Here is a 17,446-nt window from a genome sequence, read left to right as displayed (position 1 = left end):
ATTTCCTAAGACATAAGACTGAGCTTTGTTCAGCATTCCTGTTTGTCCCCTGGGAGGTAGCACAGCTTCATGCAGCCACAGCCTGTGCATGTCCATATGTTCACAGCTGTGCTCGCATAGAGACTGATTATGATGAGCTTTTCTTTCTTAGATTTAAAAAATTAAAGGTAAGTTTTGAAAGTGGACTCTGTCATTTGGTAATAGTAAATACATGGTATCACCAGATGAGCATTTGACTTAAAGATGCTTTCATGTACAGAATGTGACTACATTTGAGTGCATGGCAGACTGGGGAAAGTGCCTCTGTGCAGTGTGTCCTTCAGCAACTACCATAATCACATCTGGAACAAGCTCAGTTGTGTGTGTCTGGGAATTCACCCTGGTCAAGGATAAAGTGAAATGCCTAAACCTGAGACAGGTAAGTAATGTGGCTCCTCTGCTATGGAAACATAATGAAACCCAGAAGATAAGATTTTTAGCTAAAAGGTTTTTTAGCTCTCAACCTTTGTTGAATAAGAAGGAATAAGAAGGCAGGAAAAATGCAGTAATAAGCAGTATCATGTGACAGTCAGGGCAGGACCTGATAATATTCCTTATACCAACAGCTCATAGCTATAAGTGCCACATGGTGGATTTTTTTCCCTTTAGTAGAATTTTCAAAGTTCATCATGATAAAAGAAATAATCAAGATAAGGCATATTCTCCTCTCTTGAAGTGCAGCCCTTGGGTTATTTTCAAAACCAAGTATCACCTGGAGATGCTTATGATTTGTTCTGGGCTGCTACAGCAATGGACAGGATCTGTAGAACATCCTGCAAACTTAGCTGGTGGCTCAGCCAGGCAAAGTTCTTGATTATTTTTTCTCAGCCTGAATTCAGAACATAAAAGGTTTATCTGTCACTCCGTGAGGGAGGATGCATCCAATAAGAATGCTATAGTTTCTGTGCTCGTTATCCAAAGCCCTTTAGTGGTTGTTGATTTAGAGCTCATCTATAGTCATTGAACACCTGTATCCATGCTATTTCATTTACAAAATTGAATTGGTGTGATACAGCTATGGTGAGTTCTCAGCTTTACAAGTAGAACTAGAGTACACCACTATCCTATCTGAAAGGCAGCATGGGGCCCCTCTTCTCTAAAGAAATTAAGAGACTTGATTAAAAAATTCTGCTGCTTTTAGGCAGACAAAGGGTTCATTGATCACCAAGATCTCCAAGTGTTAGAAGCTTCTTCTGTTTGTTTGTTCCGGAGGGGTATTCAGGTGATATTTCAGTGTTCTTCATACCTTAAGCCAAAACTTAAGGTATGAAGGTATTTTATTTGTCCTTAAATGAAGTGAAAACTTCATTGTCTGCTGAGATGTCAGAGAAGTATTTAGATCTTCATTTATCAGAAATTTGTTGGAATTTCTATTGAAATTAACAGGGGAAAGTGTTTTAGATCAGCCTCTCTTTTGAGTTTTATGATGTTTAATGCTGTAGAGGACAGAAATACAAAAAAGATCTGATGACTGTTTAATCCAGCTGGTTATTATTCCAAAGGAGGACATGAACATAGAAATGGAAGAAGTAGCAGTAGAAAAAAGCATAATAATTTTCATAATAATAATAATTTTCATCAGCATCTAAACAATACCAGTCAGGGGGTCAGTCTTGAGTTTCAAACAACCAAGAAGGCTGTCTTTTATCTGCATTATATTGTCTTTAACAATCCAAAATCAGCTTTGCTGATGTGTTCCACTGTGATTAATTCAGTATTACCCAAAATCCACAAAGTGGTATGAGATCATGCAATAACAAATTCTGTATTTTTTCCTTTACATTGCTAGTGGAGGCTTTTTTTCTTTTAATGACTGTCTGGACTGGATGTTAACTTGAACTATGGTTCTAAATGTCTTCCAGTGAATTATTTTCTGCTTTCATGTAATTCACTGTTTCATGGTGGGCTTTTTTTCTGCTGAACAAAAAAATTTCCTGAGAGTGAGCTTTGCTTAAGAGTAGCTTATGTGCTATAAAGGGGATGCTATTCACTTACCAGCTGTCTCATGGGACTGACACATTCTGGTTTGGAATGTAGGAAAGTACAGAAACTATATTTCTGCAGAAAAAGTAGCTTTTGCCTCTCTAGCGGGATCTGCTTCCATATTTTTGCAGAACACTAAAGATTGAGCATAATTGCCTCAGTATTGATCCATTAAATTTACTAGCAGAGGGATCTGTGTGATCCAGTTTTCAGAATTTCTAGGCCAAATGAAACACTTGAGCGAGATGTGCTCTCTGCCTCACAGACCTCTCAGGAAGGTATGGAGCATATCTGTCAAGTGTCTATCTCCTTGTCAGCCAGTTAAGTTGAGTGGTCAAACTTGGTTTAGGTTTTCAAGGACTTAACATTTCTGCAGTGAAGCTGGCCTTTTTTTGATATTTGTTAAAATACCTTGGAGATAGGCCTTCAGTTCTTTATGCAAATATGCTGCAGGATATTTCCCATTAAGGAAAAATTGGTCAGTCTTTGCAGAGTGATAATGAAAAGATGTAGGGAGCCAAAAGCTTGAGACATTTTTGCATGAATGTGCATTGATACTGCTGGGTTGAAGCTGATACTGCAATTATGTGCAGGTCTATCCCTCTCTTCCACACTCAGCTTGTATTTAAAGTGTTTTTCTATCAAGTAGGATCTTCATGGGTTAAAATAAAAGAGAAAAAATGTTTTAGTGAAACTTTTGCAGGAGTTTAGCTTGGCTTGATTTGGCAGTTTGGATGCCTTCACACTGTATATGTTTTCTTTTATGCTTTGGAGAAAGGAGAGGAAATTTTTGAGCCCTTTGAACCTGCCTTGTTCCAGCTTTTTTTTGCAGCAGTCTTGTGCAGTTCTCAAGTATGGGCACTTGATTATGCCCAGGCCTTTGTAAAAACAATGTTCCACAGCCAGTTCAAAGTGATCACTGCACCTTCTTTTCCGTGCTTAGATGAGAGCATTTCTGACTTCTGAAAACCACAGTTAGAGACCTAATTTTGTGCCAGTATTTACAGTCGACAGTTCTTGTGAATGGAATAAGTCCCAGGCTGAAAGTCATCCCTTGCAGTTGAGGGTCACCTTCAGTAATGCAGAGCCTGCTGGATCTCAGGTTCTTCATTTGTGGATTAGTGTTTGCTCTTTTCCTGGTGACCTGGCAAGTAGCAGCACATGTTAGCCAGCAAAAGTTCAGTCTCATGGTCCCATGCTGGAAAAGAGGATGAGGTGTGTCCATAAAAGCCATCTGGTACATGTGTCTCCCCTGCTTCTAGCTGAACTGAGATAGAAGCTAGAAATGTGCTAATAATGCCATGGAAAGAAAGCCAGCAAGTAATATAAATTTCCTTTGAAAACCAAAAGATTGAACTGGTGGGTCTGATTTTTCACAGTAAGTTAGCTAAAAAATGAACCTTGAAAGGCTTTTTAGGAAATCTGTGAAGGACTTTTTCTCTGTTGCCCTGATAAAATTTACAGGTTCTGCTGCCATTTACTGTGGTTATGCAGGAAGAAGTGTACACTGCTGTCACTTGAGAGCACTGCACAAGACAATAGTTAGCAACATATATCAATCTGTGCCTTCTATCTGGGCAGTTAAATTGCCTGAAACATGTTACTTTTTTAAAGAAACTGTTTAAATAAAACTAAGTTTAACTGGGCACTCCTTATGTCTCTGAACCTATAAAAAAAAACCAACAAAAACGTTGTGTAATGATGAAAGAGAAAAGAATTCCTATGTGGCTTTAAAGCAAGAATTCTCCATAAATGCTGTCTCCTCTTAACCAGTATTAGAAGTGCATTAGTACTTGTTCATATACACAGAAAGATAAAACTGAGAAGGTTACTGAAATACATCTTGATAAACTGTACTTCAAAAAGTTTTTTAAATATTAAGGAATTTCCAAGCATAAATTCTAGTTAAAAATGCATGGACTGACGTGAAAAAAATATTTATTTTTTTTTTCTTGATGAGCATAAAGCACTGTCCTAGAGTCTAGAGAGTAGGCCGAGGACCCTGAATCACTCTGTAATTTGGGCAAGTCATATAATCTCTTGGACCCTCAGCTTTCCTCAGCTATGATTTGAGGACAAGGATGTTTCTCTGTAATATCCTTTGGTACTTCCTCCTCATTCCCTCTTCAGTTCTCCAGAGAATGACTAGGTTGCTTGTTCTTACTAAGCAAATGAGGTAGGACTGTGATTCTCTAGTAAATCACCCAGCATCTGCTGTGGTTTATTGGTTGTTTTTTCCCCACCAGGCTTTGTATGGACACACTCAAGCAGTGACCTGCCTTGCTGCATCTGTACCCTACAGCATCTTTGTGAGTGGATCCGATGACAGAACCTGCATCATCTGGGACCTGAACCAGCTGACGTTTATGAACCAGCTTCCTGCCCACGAGGAAAGCCTTGATTCTGTTGCCATCAACAATTCAACAGTAAGATCTTCATTTATCATCTTTCTCCTGATGCATCCATGAACATTTCATGATAATGTAATGGGTGCTTTTCCCAACATAAAAAACATCCTGAGAGTCTGATACATTGATTTTTTTTTTTTTCTTTCTACAGAGATTGCTAATAGTGTTCTTAATGATGAGAGGCAAGCACTAAAAGCAACATCTTAGACTGAGTAGCTAAGTAGAAGCATCTATGGATAGATAGATAGCAGGATTAAACAACTTTTAGTTTATGGAGCATGAAGTATTACCCTACTGCTTCCTGTATTTGGCTCACCCATAACCTTGTTGCCCCTGTTATTTCATTAATTTCTTCTGACATTCATGCAGCAGAGACACGTAAGACTACAGTCTGCCAGCTCAGCTGACAACTGCATTACACTTTTCAGTGATAATGTTGGCTTTCTCCTTTCCTTTCTACTCTCAGGTGTGGGGAGAGCTCCTGATAGCAGTGGGTATAAATATGTTGAGGTCTGTGCCTGGCCAGAATTGCATGCATGTTGACAGGAAAATATTCTGTATTGGATTTTACTATAAACACTCTGGATGAGATTTTTTTTTTTTTCTCCCAACATTTTACCTCCCAAAAATCTTGCTTTCATATTTACTTTTTCTCTCTGCTAATATACTAGAACAGGGTTTCAGCAGCTCAGACAATTCAAGATTAAATCCAGTCCTGGATATTGTACAAAAGCAAAATTGAGTTCATAGCAGTAAGAAGCCAAGCAGATAGTCTCTACTTAGTCTGTGTCAAAACAGTCATCTCATATCAGAGCTTTATTAACCATGCAGTCTGATGGGTATCAGTTTGAGGGTGGGATTTAAGTTTTCTGTTCAGTTCCAGCTCAGCCCCCAGCCCTAGCAGGCCTGGTCAGTGTGAAGTGGCCAGCAGCCTCAGCAAGGCCAGTTCAGAATACCTTGGTGATCCCTATAAAGTGAGCTGAAGCAGTGCCAAGCATTCAGAAATGAGGGGGTGGGCTGGCACAGAGCTGCTCAAGATCCCAAGGGGACAGAGTCCTCTCTCTTCTGTACCAGCCACTACAGCAGCCTTTTCAGTCCATATCTGCTCTCCTGGAACTGTCCAAAAATGAGACAATCTGTGCCAGGAACAGTCTGGTGACTGATCCAAATGACTGATCTCCACTTTATTAGAGTGCAAATGGTTAAGCTGTTTGGATAATAGTATATCTAAAGGCTCATTTAATAGAGGAAAAACCTTAGAAAAGTATGACTGAAGCTTCAAGGAAAAAAAAAAAAAACGGTCCATTTCTTGTGGATGAAAAAATTCTTTTTGATGTTTGCAATACAGAGCACTTAATTCTGAAATGCAATTTTTGTTTAATGCTTCTTTATATATTTATGTAAACTACATGAGAATAGAAACAAAGTGTTTCCATTGTGCTAGGGTGTATTGATTGACAAAAAATTACATGATTGGTAGCAAGGGTTTTTCCCTGAAAAATTCAGAATGGTTCATAGCAAAGTTTTGAAGGAAAAGGAAAGAAAAAGGGAAAAAAAAGTCTGTAGAATAAGAACCATATACAGCCCTTCATTACATGATGGTTGGAGTTGCTTGAGCATCTAGAAGTTCCATCTATATATCCATATATAGTTCCATCTATAGATCCAAACCTCATGGTATTTGTGTAGTGTAGACACAAAATAAGAGCTGTCCCAAAAACTTCATATACTAAGGAGGATTGTAAGAGCTTGCTGTAACTAATTATTGCAGTTAGTTTTAAATTCCTGATTCAGACCTGAAAAGCACTGTAGATCATTGCCAAATGCCTGGATATCATGTACTCTCATGCAGATAAAGTAGCTGAAATTTAATCTCTTGAATTATTGGCAGCTCTGTTTTGAACATGCTATCATTTTTTATCTCCAGAATTCTGCCCAGCAGTGTGAAGAGGCCCTGGCCCCACATGAGGCAGGGGTGAAGTAAGGTGTTAGTTGACTTAAACCAGATGCATGCTGCTAATTTAAGGGCACACTGTCCTTTCTCAGAATCAGATGTCTTTGCTGATGAGGTTCTATTTAGCTGATTCTTAGAATGGATCAAGAGTAGAAAAGTTATGTAGATCAAAATACACTTTTGATTGGATCACTTACAATTGCAGCTTTGATTCTTGGTTCTGTGTGCTTCCCTAAAGACTCACTTGTGTATTTGCTCCTTATAAGCAGTCTCTGGTAAGGCTGCACCTGCATGGAATGGAGGGGTGAGGTGCTCTGCAAAGGATGTTTTCTGCATCACAAGTGCAGGTCACTGGATGCAGAGCTGGTCATTGGTCAGATGCAGAAAACGGTGTAGAAATGCGATGACAGTGAGCTCCCTGTGAGGGGCAGAGGAGGATTGTGAAATCACCAAAGGCTTCACAGCTAAGCAGGTGAACACCACGTCCTTGTTTCAGACTGCTTATTTGTAAAACTTATAAAAGCACTTGTCCTAGCCCAGAACCTGTGCTAGGCACTGCTTGTGCACAGCCCCTGTCCCTGACAGTAGCTAGGTCAGTCTCTCAATCTGCTTTTTTAATAAAAGCCTGCATTTTATTGAAAACAGAAAGAGAACATTTCATTTAATATTTTCATTTTAAAATGTGAAAAAAAACTTGTTTCTTCATTATCTTGCTAAATCTGTGACAGTTGTTTCAGGTTTCTATGATGTAAAAATGTCATAATTTTTCATGGAAAAAAAAAAAATTTACTTTGTCTAATTTGTATCATTTGCCCAGAAGAAAAAAAAAAAAAAAAAAGGTCAGAATTTAAACCAGAGCAATTCAGCAATTTCTAATCACCATTTAAAAGTTATGAGGGGGATGAGTGTGGGACTTCAAGACATTGCCTCTTGCTCTGTTACAGGGTGACATTATCTCTTGTGCGGGATCCTACCTGTACCTGTGGACAGTCAATGGCCAGCTTCTTGCAAGCATCAGCACTGCCTGCAGCCCCAGCTGCCACATTGTTTGCTGCTGCTTTGCTGAAGTGATGGACTGGGACACACGCAGCATCATCATCACAGGAAGCACAGATGGAGTGGTGAGGGTAGGTGGATAGGAGAGGGGAAAAGGAATCCTGATTCATTGTAGACCAGAGCTGGAGTTATTTTATTCTAAATGGAGGGGCAGAGCTACGAAAAGCCCATGCCACTTTCTTTACAGTGCAGCAGAGGGCAGAAAATTAAAATCAGAGTAAAATATTTGCTTCCTATCAACTTTAATCCTCCTGGAAGGAGGAATTCTTGCCATTCGGGGAGAATTTTAAAAATGTGCTGTCCATTCTGGGGTGATTCTGAAAGTAAAAATTCCTCAGAAATGTGAGAGTTCACGGCTCAGTATATTAAGTCCTACTTTTCTCATGAGTAGAAATTCACTGCTGATTCTGCCTCCAGTATGGTGGGTGAACGTCCTGGGTTACTGGGATTTTTGATAGTGTGTCAGCCTTGCAACCCCACCAGCTCCCTGCATACATTCCTGCAGTGTGACACCTGCAGCTTAGTGACAGAGAGGGGGACAACTGCCAAATTCTGTTCTGTGTTAGAAGTCCAGTTCCCAGCCCTTGCTGGGAAGTAGGAGCTGAATCCTTCTCTTGTTGTTACAATCCACGCTTTTTCCATTTTTACCCCCTCACTGGCACAGCTGTGGAAGACCTCATACAGCAATGCCCCAGAGCAAGGTGCTGGACCGAGAGTGCAGAGTGGCGCGACAGAAGAGCCGGGCAGCACAGGTATGACCTCAGGGTGGGCTGTGAACTGCAGCATGACCCAGTGCTGCAAGCCTTGTCTGGTTGTAAGCAAGAAGAGGGGGTGTGAGCACAGTGCTGTGAAGGGGAGATGGCCTGGGCAACTGGTGCAATCTTACTGTGACCAGCAACAGTGGTGGGTGGCAAGTGGCCCACCTTGGAGACAGAGAGCACACCTGAGCCAGCCATCTCATGGGCACACCTGGAAGCTGTCCAGAAGCTGAAGGCATTTTCACAGGCTCTCCTGTGAGTTCTGTCAACCTCAGAAGACCGACCACCTTTCTGCATGAACCTATGAAACCAATGGCTGGAAATAGTCCTGGCTCCAGAAAGTCCACTGCCTTGGCACCTCTGCTGATGGCCTGTACTAAAGTATCCTGGCATCACATCAGAGTGGGCAGTGCCAGATCCTGCTCTGGCATGGAACAGAGAAGTTTGTTGTCTTTGCCACCTTAAAAGAAGTCAGAGGTCCTTCAAACTGGTGGGAAGCCAGTAGCAGGCCCTAGTGCTTGGAGCTGTTTATTCAAGGCTGTGTGCAGCTGAAGCTGATACCATGGAGTTCTCACAGAGCTGAGGTTAATAAGATCATGGGACTGTGGTGCTGACTGGTACTAAAAACAACTCAAGCTCACTTCTCTGTTCTAACAAATACAGGAGCTGAAACCTGTCAGAAAGCTTTAAAGGCACATCCTAAATAGCTCAGCTTTCTTCTTTTCCCAGCGCTTTTCTAAGAGAAAGGAACTGTGGTGTTATTATGTATAATTTACTCCACTTATTTGCTGTGGTCCTCATTACAGACATTCTCTATTACTTCAATTTTAGGCACACAATTTGCATAAATGTAGAGCTATAGATGTAACATCTGCAAAAAAAAAAAAAAGATATTATACAGTAATTGGGCATTACCACAGAGATCTTCAAAAGTGCTGTTCATGGAACTTGGCATCAAAATTACTTAGATTGCTACATGAAATATTTCCAGGATGCCTCTGTATGTTTAATAGCCTAACCAGATGCTTTTGTCATGCCTCAGAGTAGCCAGAGCCAGATGGCTAGGGAAGGTGTAAGAACACCTGAGACGCCAGATGTGAGATAGTCTGGCTGCGGTAACTTCATATTTTTTTTGTTCTCTTCTCTGATCAAAGATTGCTTTGTCCATAAGTCAGAGCAAAAGACTTAAAATTCTTTTCAATTTTAAGTAAAATACCCAGTGGTATTCTGTAGTCATTTTGTGGATTCTCTTTATCTATAGAAAAGTGTCCTTTGATTTAAGAATTTCTGAAGTTCTTGTCTATAACTTCCTATGGCAGGTCTTTCCAGGCATAATGGCATATGAATGTTTTGAACAGACTCATATATTTTAGCTATTTCTAAAATGTGTATCTTAAGCAGTTTTCTAAATGAGGACTTAAAAGCCGTCCGTGGGAGCACAGCAGAACACTCTTGTGGTTTTTTCCAAGAGCACCATAAAAGATTTGTGCCCACCCCAGGTACCTGCTGATGTGTAGACAGCACCTGTTTGCACATGAACATAAGGCTCTATGCTTTCAGGTGCATATGGGAAGCGCATTCTTTAATAAAGAGTTGAGAGCTGTAATCAAAGCAGGGTCATACTCCCTTAACCTATTCAGATGACTTCAGAATTATTTCAAATGACCAAATATTCCCTCACCTCATTCTGTGCATTAAAGAAAATAAAATTAATACAAAACACAGTCATTAAAAAGACCAGAGTACCTGTGATTGAGTTATGTTGTTAGGGGTGTGTGTGTATGTGAAATGTCCGCAGCATTTAATTATTGGTTCTGTTATGAGCAGATTTAGATAAGTTGATAATACCAGGGCTTTATGTAATTTCTTTTTACTAGGCAATTATGGGCTGTATTATATCCTGGCAGCAAAGTATTGTGGGGCATCTTATTAAGCACAGAGCCAGTGAAAACTGATGAACAATTTTGCTGAACTAGGCATGCAATTTAGAAAGCAATAATACACAAATCCAATTTAGCACACAATTGATACAGCCGCACGTCAGCACATGTAACTATCATAGCCACAAATTAAATTGGGATGGGCCTATTTTGCTACAGCACAGGCCAAGATTAAATATATTTGTTCTCAACTTAACAACTTGCTGACCGTAAATAATAACAATCCCATCCATGCTGCCCCCCTAGACGCTTTCTAAATATTTATTTTTAAACCACACAACAGGTAACAAGTGTGGAAAACAGCTTGTTCTCTGTCGGGAACTGAATCCCAGCGTTGCCCTGACTGGCAAGGCGAGCAGGACAAGCCCGGCGGTGACAGCGCTGGCCGTGTCCAGGTAGGGCCATTGCCGGCGCTGCCCGGCATGGGGGTCCTGGGACTGGGCTCCTGCTGTTTGTTCAGTTTGGGGCGTTTGAGAGCTCAGCCAGACCTCTTGTAGCCAAATTTCACTTCAGAGCAGTTAGTGTGATGTTGATGTGCATTGAAAGGGGGAACATTTGGGGTGAGGGTTAGTTTCACTAATGTTGGTGGCACTGCACGCAGCAGGAATTTCATTGGCTGAAGCCAGGACATCGTGCTAACAAGTCTGAATTGTGAATCTGGACAGCAGATTATTTAACATCCATAGAATCTCAGAGAAGGGTAAGAGCTGCTGATCAGGTTAAGTTGTCCCCAGCTCACCCACTGAAATCCAGGAAATTTTGGACCCAATTCTAAGCTCAGCCTTTGAAGTATCAAACTTTTTCATTTGTATCAAAATCTTTGTCTTTTTCTTTCTTTCTCAAGAAATTCCTCTAAGATCCTAGTTGGTGATGACTGGGGAAGACTCTGCTGCTGGACTGTGGATGGGTAGGAAGAAATAGCCAAGATTTCTTGTTTTTTTCAACCTTTTGGATGGAGAGAAAATTTACCCTTCAGAGCATGAGAGAATCAGAGCAACTGGAAGCCTCTTGTTGGGGACTGAATCTTAAGGGAGTTGGACTGACCCTGCAGTCAAGAACAATTTAAATTAGACAATGGACCCCAAAGTTGTGAGAGAAACTGACAAATATGCACATAAACAATGAGATTTTTGTAGTATTTGTCTTGAGAAAACCTTTTTATTTAAAATGTTATTTTAGATACAGAATTCGACATTGTATTTCACAAATATTATCTAGCAAATAAAACTGCCTTGATTATTCCAAGTAGCAGTGTAGCTTAATAATAACATATTGTATATTTACTTTTATTTTTTTTATTTTATTTTTCATGAGATAAAAAATAGTGGGGCTTCAAACAGGTGAGTATGTTCCAGTATTTTTATTCTTCTCTGACATGCAAAAATATTAATATCTCCATTATTAGTCATCCCTCCTCCTTGAATGTGCATAAAAATGTATGCATGCCTTTTGAAAAGCTATTTTGCTTGCAAAGGGAAGTTTAGAATTCCCAGCCTGGTGCTGGTGTCTTTATCCAGCCCCACTGTGAAATATTTGTTATCATGCAATGTTTCCTATCTCTGACTTTTTTTTATTATAAGGCAGGCAAAATATATGGAATAGGTGAGGAGAAAGATCTGATATATTCATTCAATATATATATATATTCATTCATTTTCCTCCTTTTCTGTCTTCTTTCTAACTTTGTCTTAATACTTTCTGGAAGTTCAGTATAACAGACATACTTCAGGATTTACCCCCACAATCTCCCTTTATGGTAAAAGTGAGTATTTGTAGTAAATGAAGGCTGAGACTATAATATAATAAATTCAAGTGCCATTTTTGTCCCTAGTGGAGATGGGAAAGTTGAAAAATCAGCCTCTTTAACATTTTAGCATAATTGAAAAGAACTAAACTGATAACTCCCTCTCCCTTCTGCTCCTTCTTGACCTGGTGAAGATATTCAATATCTTCCCTTACATACAGAAGGGCTGAGCAGCATCCTGAGCACACACAGAGGATCAGAGATGTGCCATGAAGAGCACAAAGCACATTATGAAGGCTCTTTCGTTCATACCACCAAACACATCTTTGAGCAGGCAGTTCCCTGATTTCCAGTGCATTGAGACTGGGTAGCACTGCAGGAGTCAAGCCCCATGTGTGCTGCATATGAGGAACTGCTGTATGCCAAACTCTTGGTGCCAGAGACTTGCTAGCATCATTAGAAAGAATCTGGAGTAGAACACAGGGGTTTTTTTTACCAGACTTCTTTTAATTACATGATCAACTTTCTTCTTCCTATAGGACTCTGCTTAGCTAATGACTCTTCTTTTGAATTATGTTGCTGAATGAGCAAATCCTCCTGTAGCAAACAGCCTCCTTTCCTACAGAGTGCTGAGACATGTTCCCACCATAACCTCCCCATGGTTCGGCCTGATCTCCATAGTGAGTGAGGTAATTGCCTGTGGAAAATGCAGTAATGAGATGTAAGCTCATGATGCAGGCATACAAGAATGTCTGCATTACATCTACAGAGATGACCTGCCTGGTCTTCCTTTCTGACCTCCAAGTGTATGACTTGATGAGTCAAATACTAATCTTCCAGTGCTCAGGGAAACATACACTGACAGCAGGCCAAGACATGCCAATATTCAAATCAAACTATGGAGCAAAGGTGAACTGTACCTATCTTTATTTTTCCCGAGGACTGGGGAAGGTCAATTGTCAACAAAAGTGTATTGCTTCTTTCCTCTTCCTTTGGCACATTACTTAGAAATAAGCTGTGATTTGGATATCTGGACAGCAAGACTTGGATTCCTGTCAACTGCAAATGCACTTTTACTGAACCATGGTGAAGGTGATTAAGTGCTGTGAAAGAAGGTCACTACCTGTGTTTTCATTTACCTGGTAAGCATCCTGAATAGCTTGCAAATTGCCTCCTCCTTCAGCCTTTTCATGCAGCCTGTCTTTGCCAAGAGCAGATGCTCCCTGTTCTAGAGCTGGCCGTGGCACTCACTCTGCAGCCTGGGTAGCTGCACTAATTGGCTCCAATACTCTAGACATCAACCTGGCTTTGTTTGGAAAGAGGCCAGCTGCAGGTTGGCCATGCATGGATTTGACAGGCTCATCTCCTTGTGCCTAAAATCATTTCTCTTGAATCTTCAATAGTTGCTTCAGCAACATCTGTTTTGAATCACAGAGAACAGGTCCAGAGTGTGCAAGTGTGAATGAAAGTCAGCACGTTAAATGTTTTCTCAAGTCAAGCTTCTTCTCATCTTCAAGGAGCTGTAATTTGGGAGAATATAAGGGGCAGATGAATAGAAGTGGGTTGCAATTTCATCCTTCAGCCAGTGTGTGACAGGGTGGAGTGCTACCAGGCCATTTTTCTACAGGCAAGTCTCCAGGAGAGGAAGTTTTTGCTCAGAATTTGTAATAAGTGGTTGAAGGATCACCTGAAACCAACCCTCTTGCAACCACCTGTTTTTAATATTTGGTCTCCTGCATATTTGGAAAATTATCAATGTCCATGAAAATGTCCAGGAAATTCCATCAGCTCTAAATGTGGAGGTGGCTTTGCCTGATACACAGACAAGACTTGGTGCTATGTCAGGGACAACAGTGAATTATGAATACCCTGATGTGACACATGCTTGGGATTTAGGGGTAGCAGATCTAGAATATGCTTGAAAAATGTAGTATAGCAATTCCACAGCAAATACTTTTAACACAACTCCATTTTTACTGTAAGTGGAACGGTGTGAACATCAACAGAGTGTTGTAATTATCTCAGAACCAACTTTTGCACAGGATAAGTAGATCAGGGTGAGAATTATCCTTAGAAGAAATCCAATGCCATTAGGATAAAAAATGCAGAAACAAGTTTTAACTCTGCCCTATAGGGAAATGAAGAAGAGAAATGTGGAACAACCAAACCTTTATGTGACTTTAAAAACCAGTTTAATCTAATTGAGTACCATAAACCCTAAAATGCCTTAATTACACTTATTTGGTTGTTACACAGGCTATCTTATTTCTTTGTTCAGCAACAGAAGTCTTATACGTATTACACTGAGCATTAAGTAGAGTCGCATCTCTAGCATTCTGTGAACTGGTTAATACTCATGAAATAATATTTGCCTGTGCACTGCAAGGCCTTTGCATCCTCAAAAAAGAGAATTTACTTGAACCTATTTTGAGAAATCTATGTGAGGCAATCTGTAATTCCCACAGGAAAATTTTCCCTGTGGTTGTCACTATGTGCTACTCTTTCTCAGGGACAGGGTCGTTTCCACAGCCAACTATCGTGGCCTGTAGGACTGTGCCCCCCGACCCCTCCACCATCCCCGAAGGGCAATGCACCCTTCCCACAAGTTGTGAGCACCCTCAGCCTAACATGAGGGATGCTTGCCCTCCTTTGGTCCACTGGACAGGGTCTGCAGGGAAGTTCTCCTCAGGGAAGTGCTCCTCTGGATGTTAGAGGGTTATCACTTCCTCCCCCCAAGAGCCACCGGAGAAAAACCAGTCTGCTGCACTCGGAGGCAGCTGATGGCCAGAACTTCTTGAATAAAATCCATAGTTCGTCTGTGGAGTCCATTCACAGGGCCCCACATTGGGCGCCAGCTATCGCATCCCGCTGGAGCTGATCTGGCTCTATGACTCGGGCCTGCACAGGAGTGGGTCACACCCCAGAGCAGGATGACCCCAGGTGTGACTAGAGCACTTGCTCTACGGCTTTTAGGCTGTCAGTCTGCACTCCGAGGAGGCAAGGACGAGAGGGAGGTCTTTTGCATGGGATAATAAAGGATTTATTGCTCTGGGTAATCTTGGGGGCAAAAGACAGAAAATGTGAGCGTGCAACAACTGAAATAGGGAGGCGGTTCAAAGGGAGGGTACAAAGTATCAGCTAATCAGAGATGTCCTGGGGAGGATAAAGGGCAGGGTTCACAAAATCATCGTCCAATGAGGGAGTAGGGAGGAAATTTGGTCACATGGACTAAGCAAATGTTGAAATTTAGGGGATTTCCAAAGTAGAATTCCGAGCATGTGGTGGGCATAAGGTGGGATTGACAGGGGACTCAGCGTAGATTGACAACGTGGGGTGGTGGGAGGGTCTGGGCAGAGTGACAATTTGGACCAAACATCAACTTGGCAATAACAGAATGTACCATTAACAAGAAACGCACTGCAACAACTCTTCTCAACTCGGGGATCAGTCATTGCCTTATTGGTGTCACTGTTCAGATCTGTGCATACCAATTATTGTCATTGAAGTCAGCCAGGCTGATGGGGGAGTGTGAGAGTCTACCAGGCTGGTGGAGGAATGCTAACCCTCTATAATTTTTTCCTGACTGACAGTTCGTCATCAGAGCTCTACCCAAGTGTCAGGAGGTTCATGAAAATTTGCCACATGAAATTTTTTAAAGGGCTCATTTGAAAGGGCTCACCCTTATTCCCTGCACTGGGGTTAAATGTCTTATGGCAATGTGGTACCCAGAACCAGGCAGTCTGCAGCAGTACAGTGGAATATTAGTGACCATAATATTTTCTGTAATGAATACTGAGCAAATGTAGCCCTTTTGATGGGGACAGTGGTGCCTCTGTTCAGCAATCACTTTTCATATTCAGGTGTTGCAACCCTGCATGTGGAGGCTGTCATGAGGGCAACAGCAGCATGGGAACTTTCCTTGTTGCAGGTCAGAAATTGTCTCCTTGTTCAGTTTGGACACCAGGCCCTCAGGACTTTGTTTCTCCCTTGCACATATGTTCTCTGGCCACACAGGACAGCAAAAACTCCTGTTCCCATATCTACTCCAGTTTTGGTGGGATGCTTTGCTCTCCTGAGGGGAGCACATGAAGTAAGCCACAGGACTGAATAGTGGGAGTGCTCTTTGGCCCCTCCAGTGCTCATTCCATTCTCTACCATCTCCTGGGTGTGGCATCTCCAGCAGAGAAGTGGTGGTAAGTTAAATCTGCTCAGCTAATGTCCATGTCTTTATACACCTTATTTTACTGATGTTGCTGGACTGACCAAACTCAAATGCAGTCAAAGTGCAGTCATTTAAATTCCCACCTTTGGCTGACAGAGTTGCAGAGTACCAGACCTAGTAAGCAAGCAAGAATGCATATCTTAGTGTGACAGTGGGACTGTGGATGTTGCAAACAAGGAATTCCAGTAGTTATGGCAATAACTGGAGCTGCTGCCAGACTGTGAGATTATTTGGTTGGAAAGGTGAAATCCTGATTTGCTCCAAATCCTTTGTCTGCATGGCAGGCTGGCTTCAGCCAGTGTTTGTTGGTGTATGATGTGTAAGGACTCGTTTGCCACCGTGTTGTGCAGCAGCCTGGGGTGTTCATGGGGGAAACTCTGGGCTCTTCAGAGCCTGATTATGAGCTGAATATATACTCCATATCTGGGCTGTATATTTACAGGCCCTTCTCTGCGCCCGTGCTGAGGCTGTGATAAGTGGGAGGAGGCCCACTAGAAATCTACTGAAGCAGGTCTAATTGAACCAAATAGACCAGCTCAGTAGAGTAGAAAATAGTCCTTATATATCTACCCGAAGAAGATAATGACCTTTTAAATAACAGAAGCAATTTTATTTCAATACCCCAATTACTCTGAACTCTCAAATGTCAAAGTGCCAAGCACTTTCAAAATAACTTAATTTAGACATTTATAGCACTTAGACACTGCTAGTTTCTTATCTAACCTAATTATGGGTTGTACAGGAAATTGCAAAGCATCCCAATTAGTGTTATTTTTTATAGTGATACATAGGAGTGGCCTTTGCCATTTGCTGTAATCGTGTGCATGGTGATTTACTAATTTTGGCTTTTGTGTTAGTTCCTCTTCTATCCTCTGGTTGCTCTTTGAGAGCAAGCAAGGAGGAAGCAGAGGTAGAAGTGGGAATAGCTATGTTTGCCTTAGGGATTTGAAGGGTATATTTTCCTCTGAAAGCAGAGTACAGTTGCAAAGCAGGACCATTTAAGATGAAGAGGTGCCATGTAGAAAATAACAGCTGAATAGTAAAATTGTTGACTTTCCTCTGAGCTGAGAACTTAGGCCACAATTCTTGACTTTTCTTATGCAATGTTCATCGAGATTTAATAATGTCAGATCACATCATTGGAGAAAGAAAAACATTTAGCATCTACACATCTATAAGTATCAAAGCAACCCACTGAAAGACTACAGATAAGAAAATTTCACTGAGTGTAATATGCCTTAGTGTGAGAAATGCAGAATAAATGGATTTAGCTCCTTTTAAGAGGAACTGCAAGGCCAAATTAATCTCTGGCCTAGCTCTGGCTTCAGCCCCGAAGTACTAG

The 17,446-nt window shown here is 41.2% G+C and overlaps 1 protein-coding gene across 4 annotated transcripts in view; it reads left to right on the top strand.

The window, feature by feature from the left end:
- The window catches only part of WDFY4 (WDFY family member 4), a 134,562-nt gene extending 123,179 nt beyond the window's left edge, over positions 1-11,383 (top strand). For all 4 annotated transcript variants that reach the window (XM_086900391.1, XM_086900390.1, XM_086900392.1 and 1 more), the window contains 6 exons: positions 260-418; positions 4,269-4,448; positions 7,329-7,511; positions 8,105-8,192; positions 10,422-10,533; positions 10,983-11,383. In XM_086900391.1, the coding sequence (XP_086756517.1) occupies positions 260-418; positions 4,269-4,448; positions 7,329-7,511; positions 8,105-8,192; positions 10,422-10,533; positions 10,983-11,049 (789 nt within the window). In that variant the 3' untranslated portion in view covers positions 11,050-11,383. The remainder of the gene's footprint in view (positions 1-259; positions 419-4,268; positions 4,449-7,328; positions 7,512-8,104; positions 8,193-10,421; positions 10,534-10,982) is intronic.
- Positions 11,384-17,446: the final 6,063 nt, after the last annotated feature.

Source organism: Cyanistes caeruleus, chromosome 8 (assembly GCF_971803275.1).
Source record: "Cyanistes caeruleus chromosome 8, bCyaCae1.hap1.1, whole genome shotgun sequence".
In the NCBI taxonomy this organism is placed as follows: Eukaryota; Metazoa; Chordata; class Aves; order Passeriformes; family Paridae; genus Cyanistes; species Cyanistes caeruleus.
This window is presented reverse-complemented; position numbering and strand designations above follow the sequence as displayed.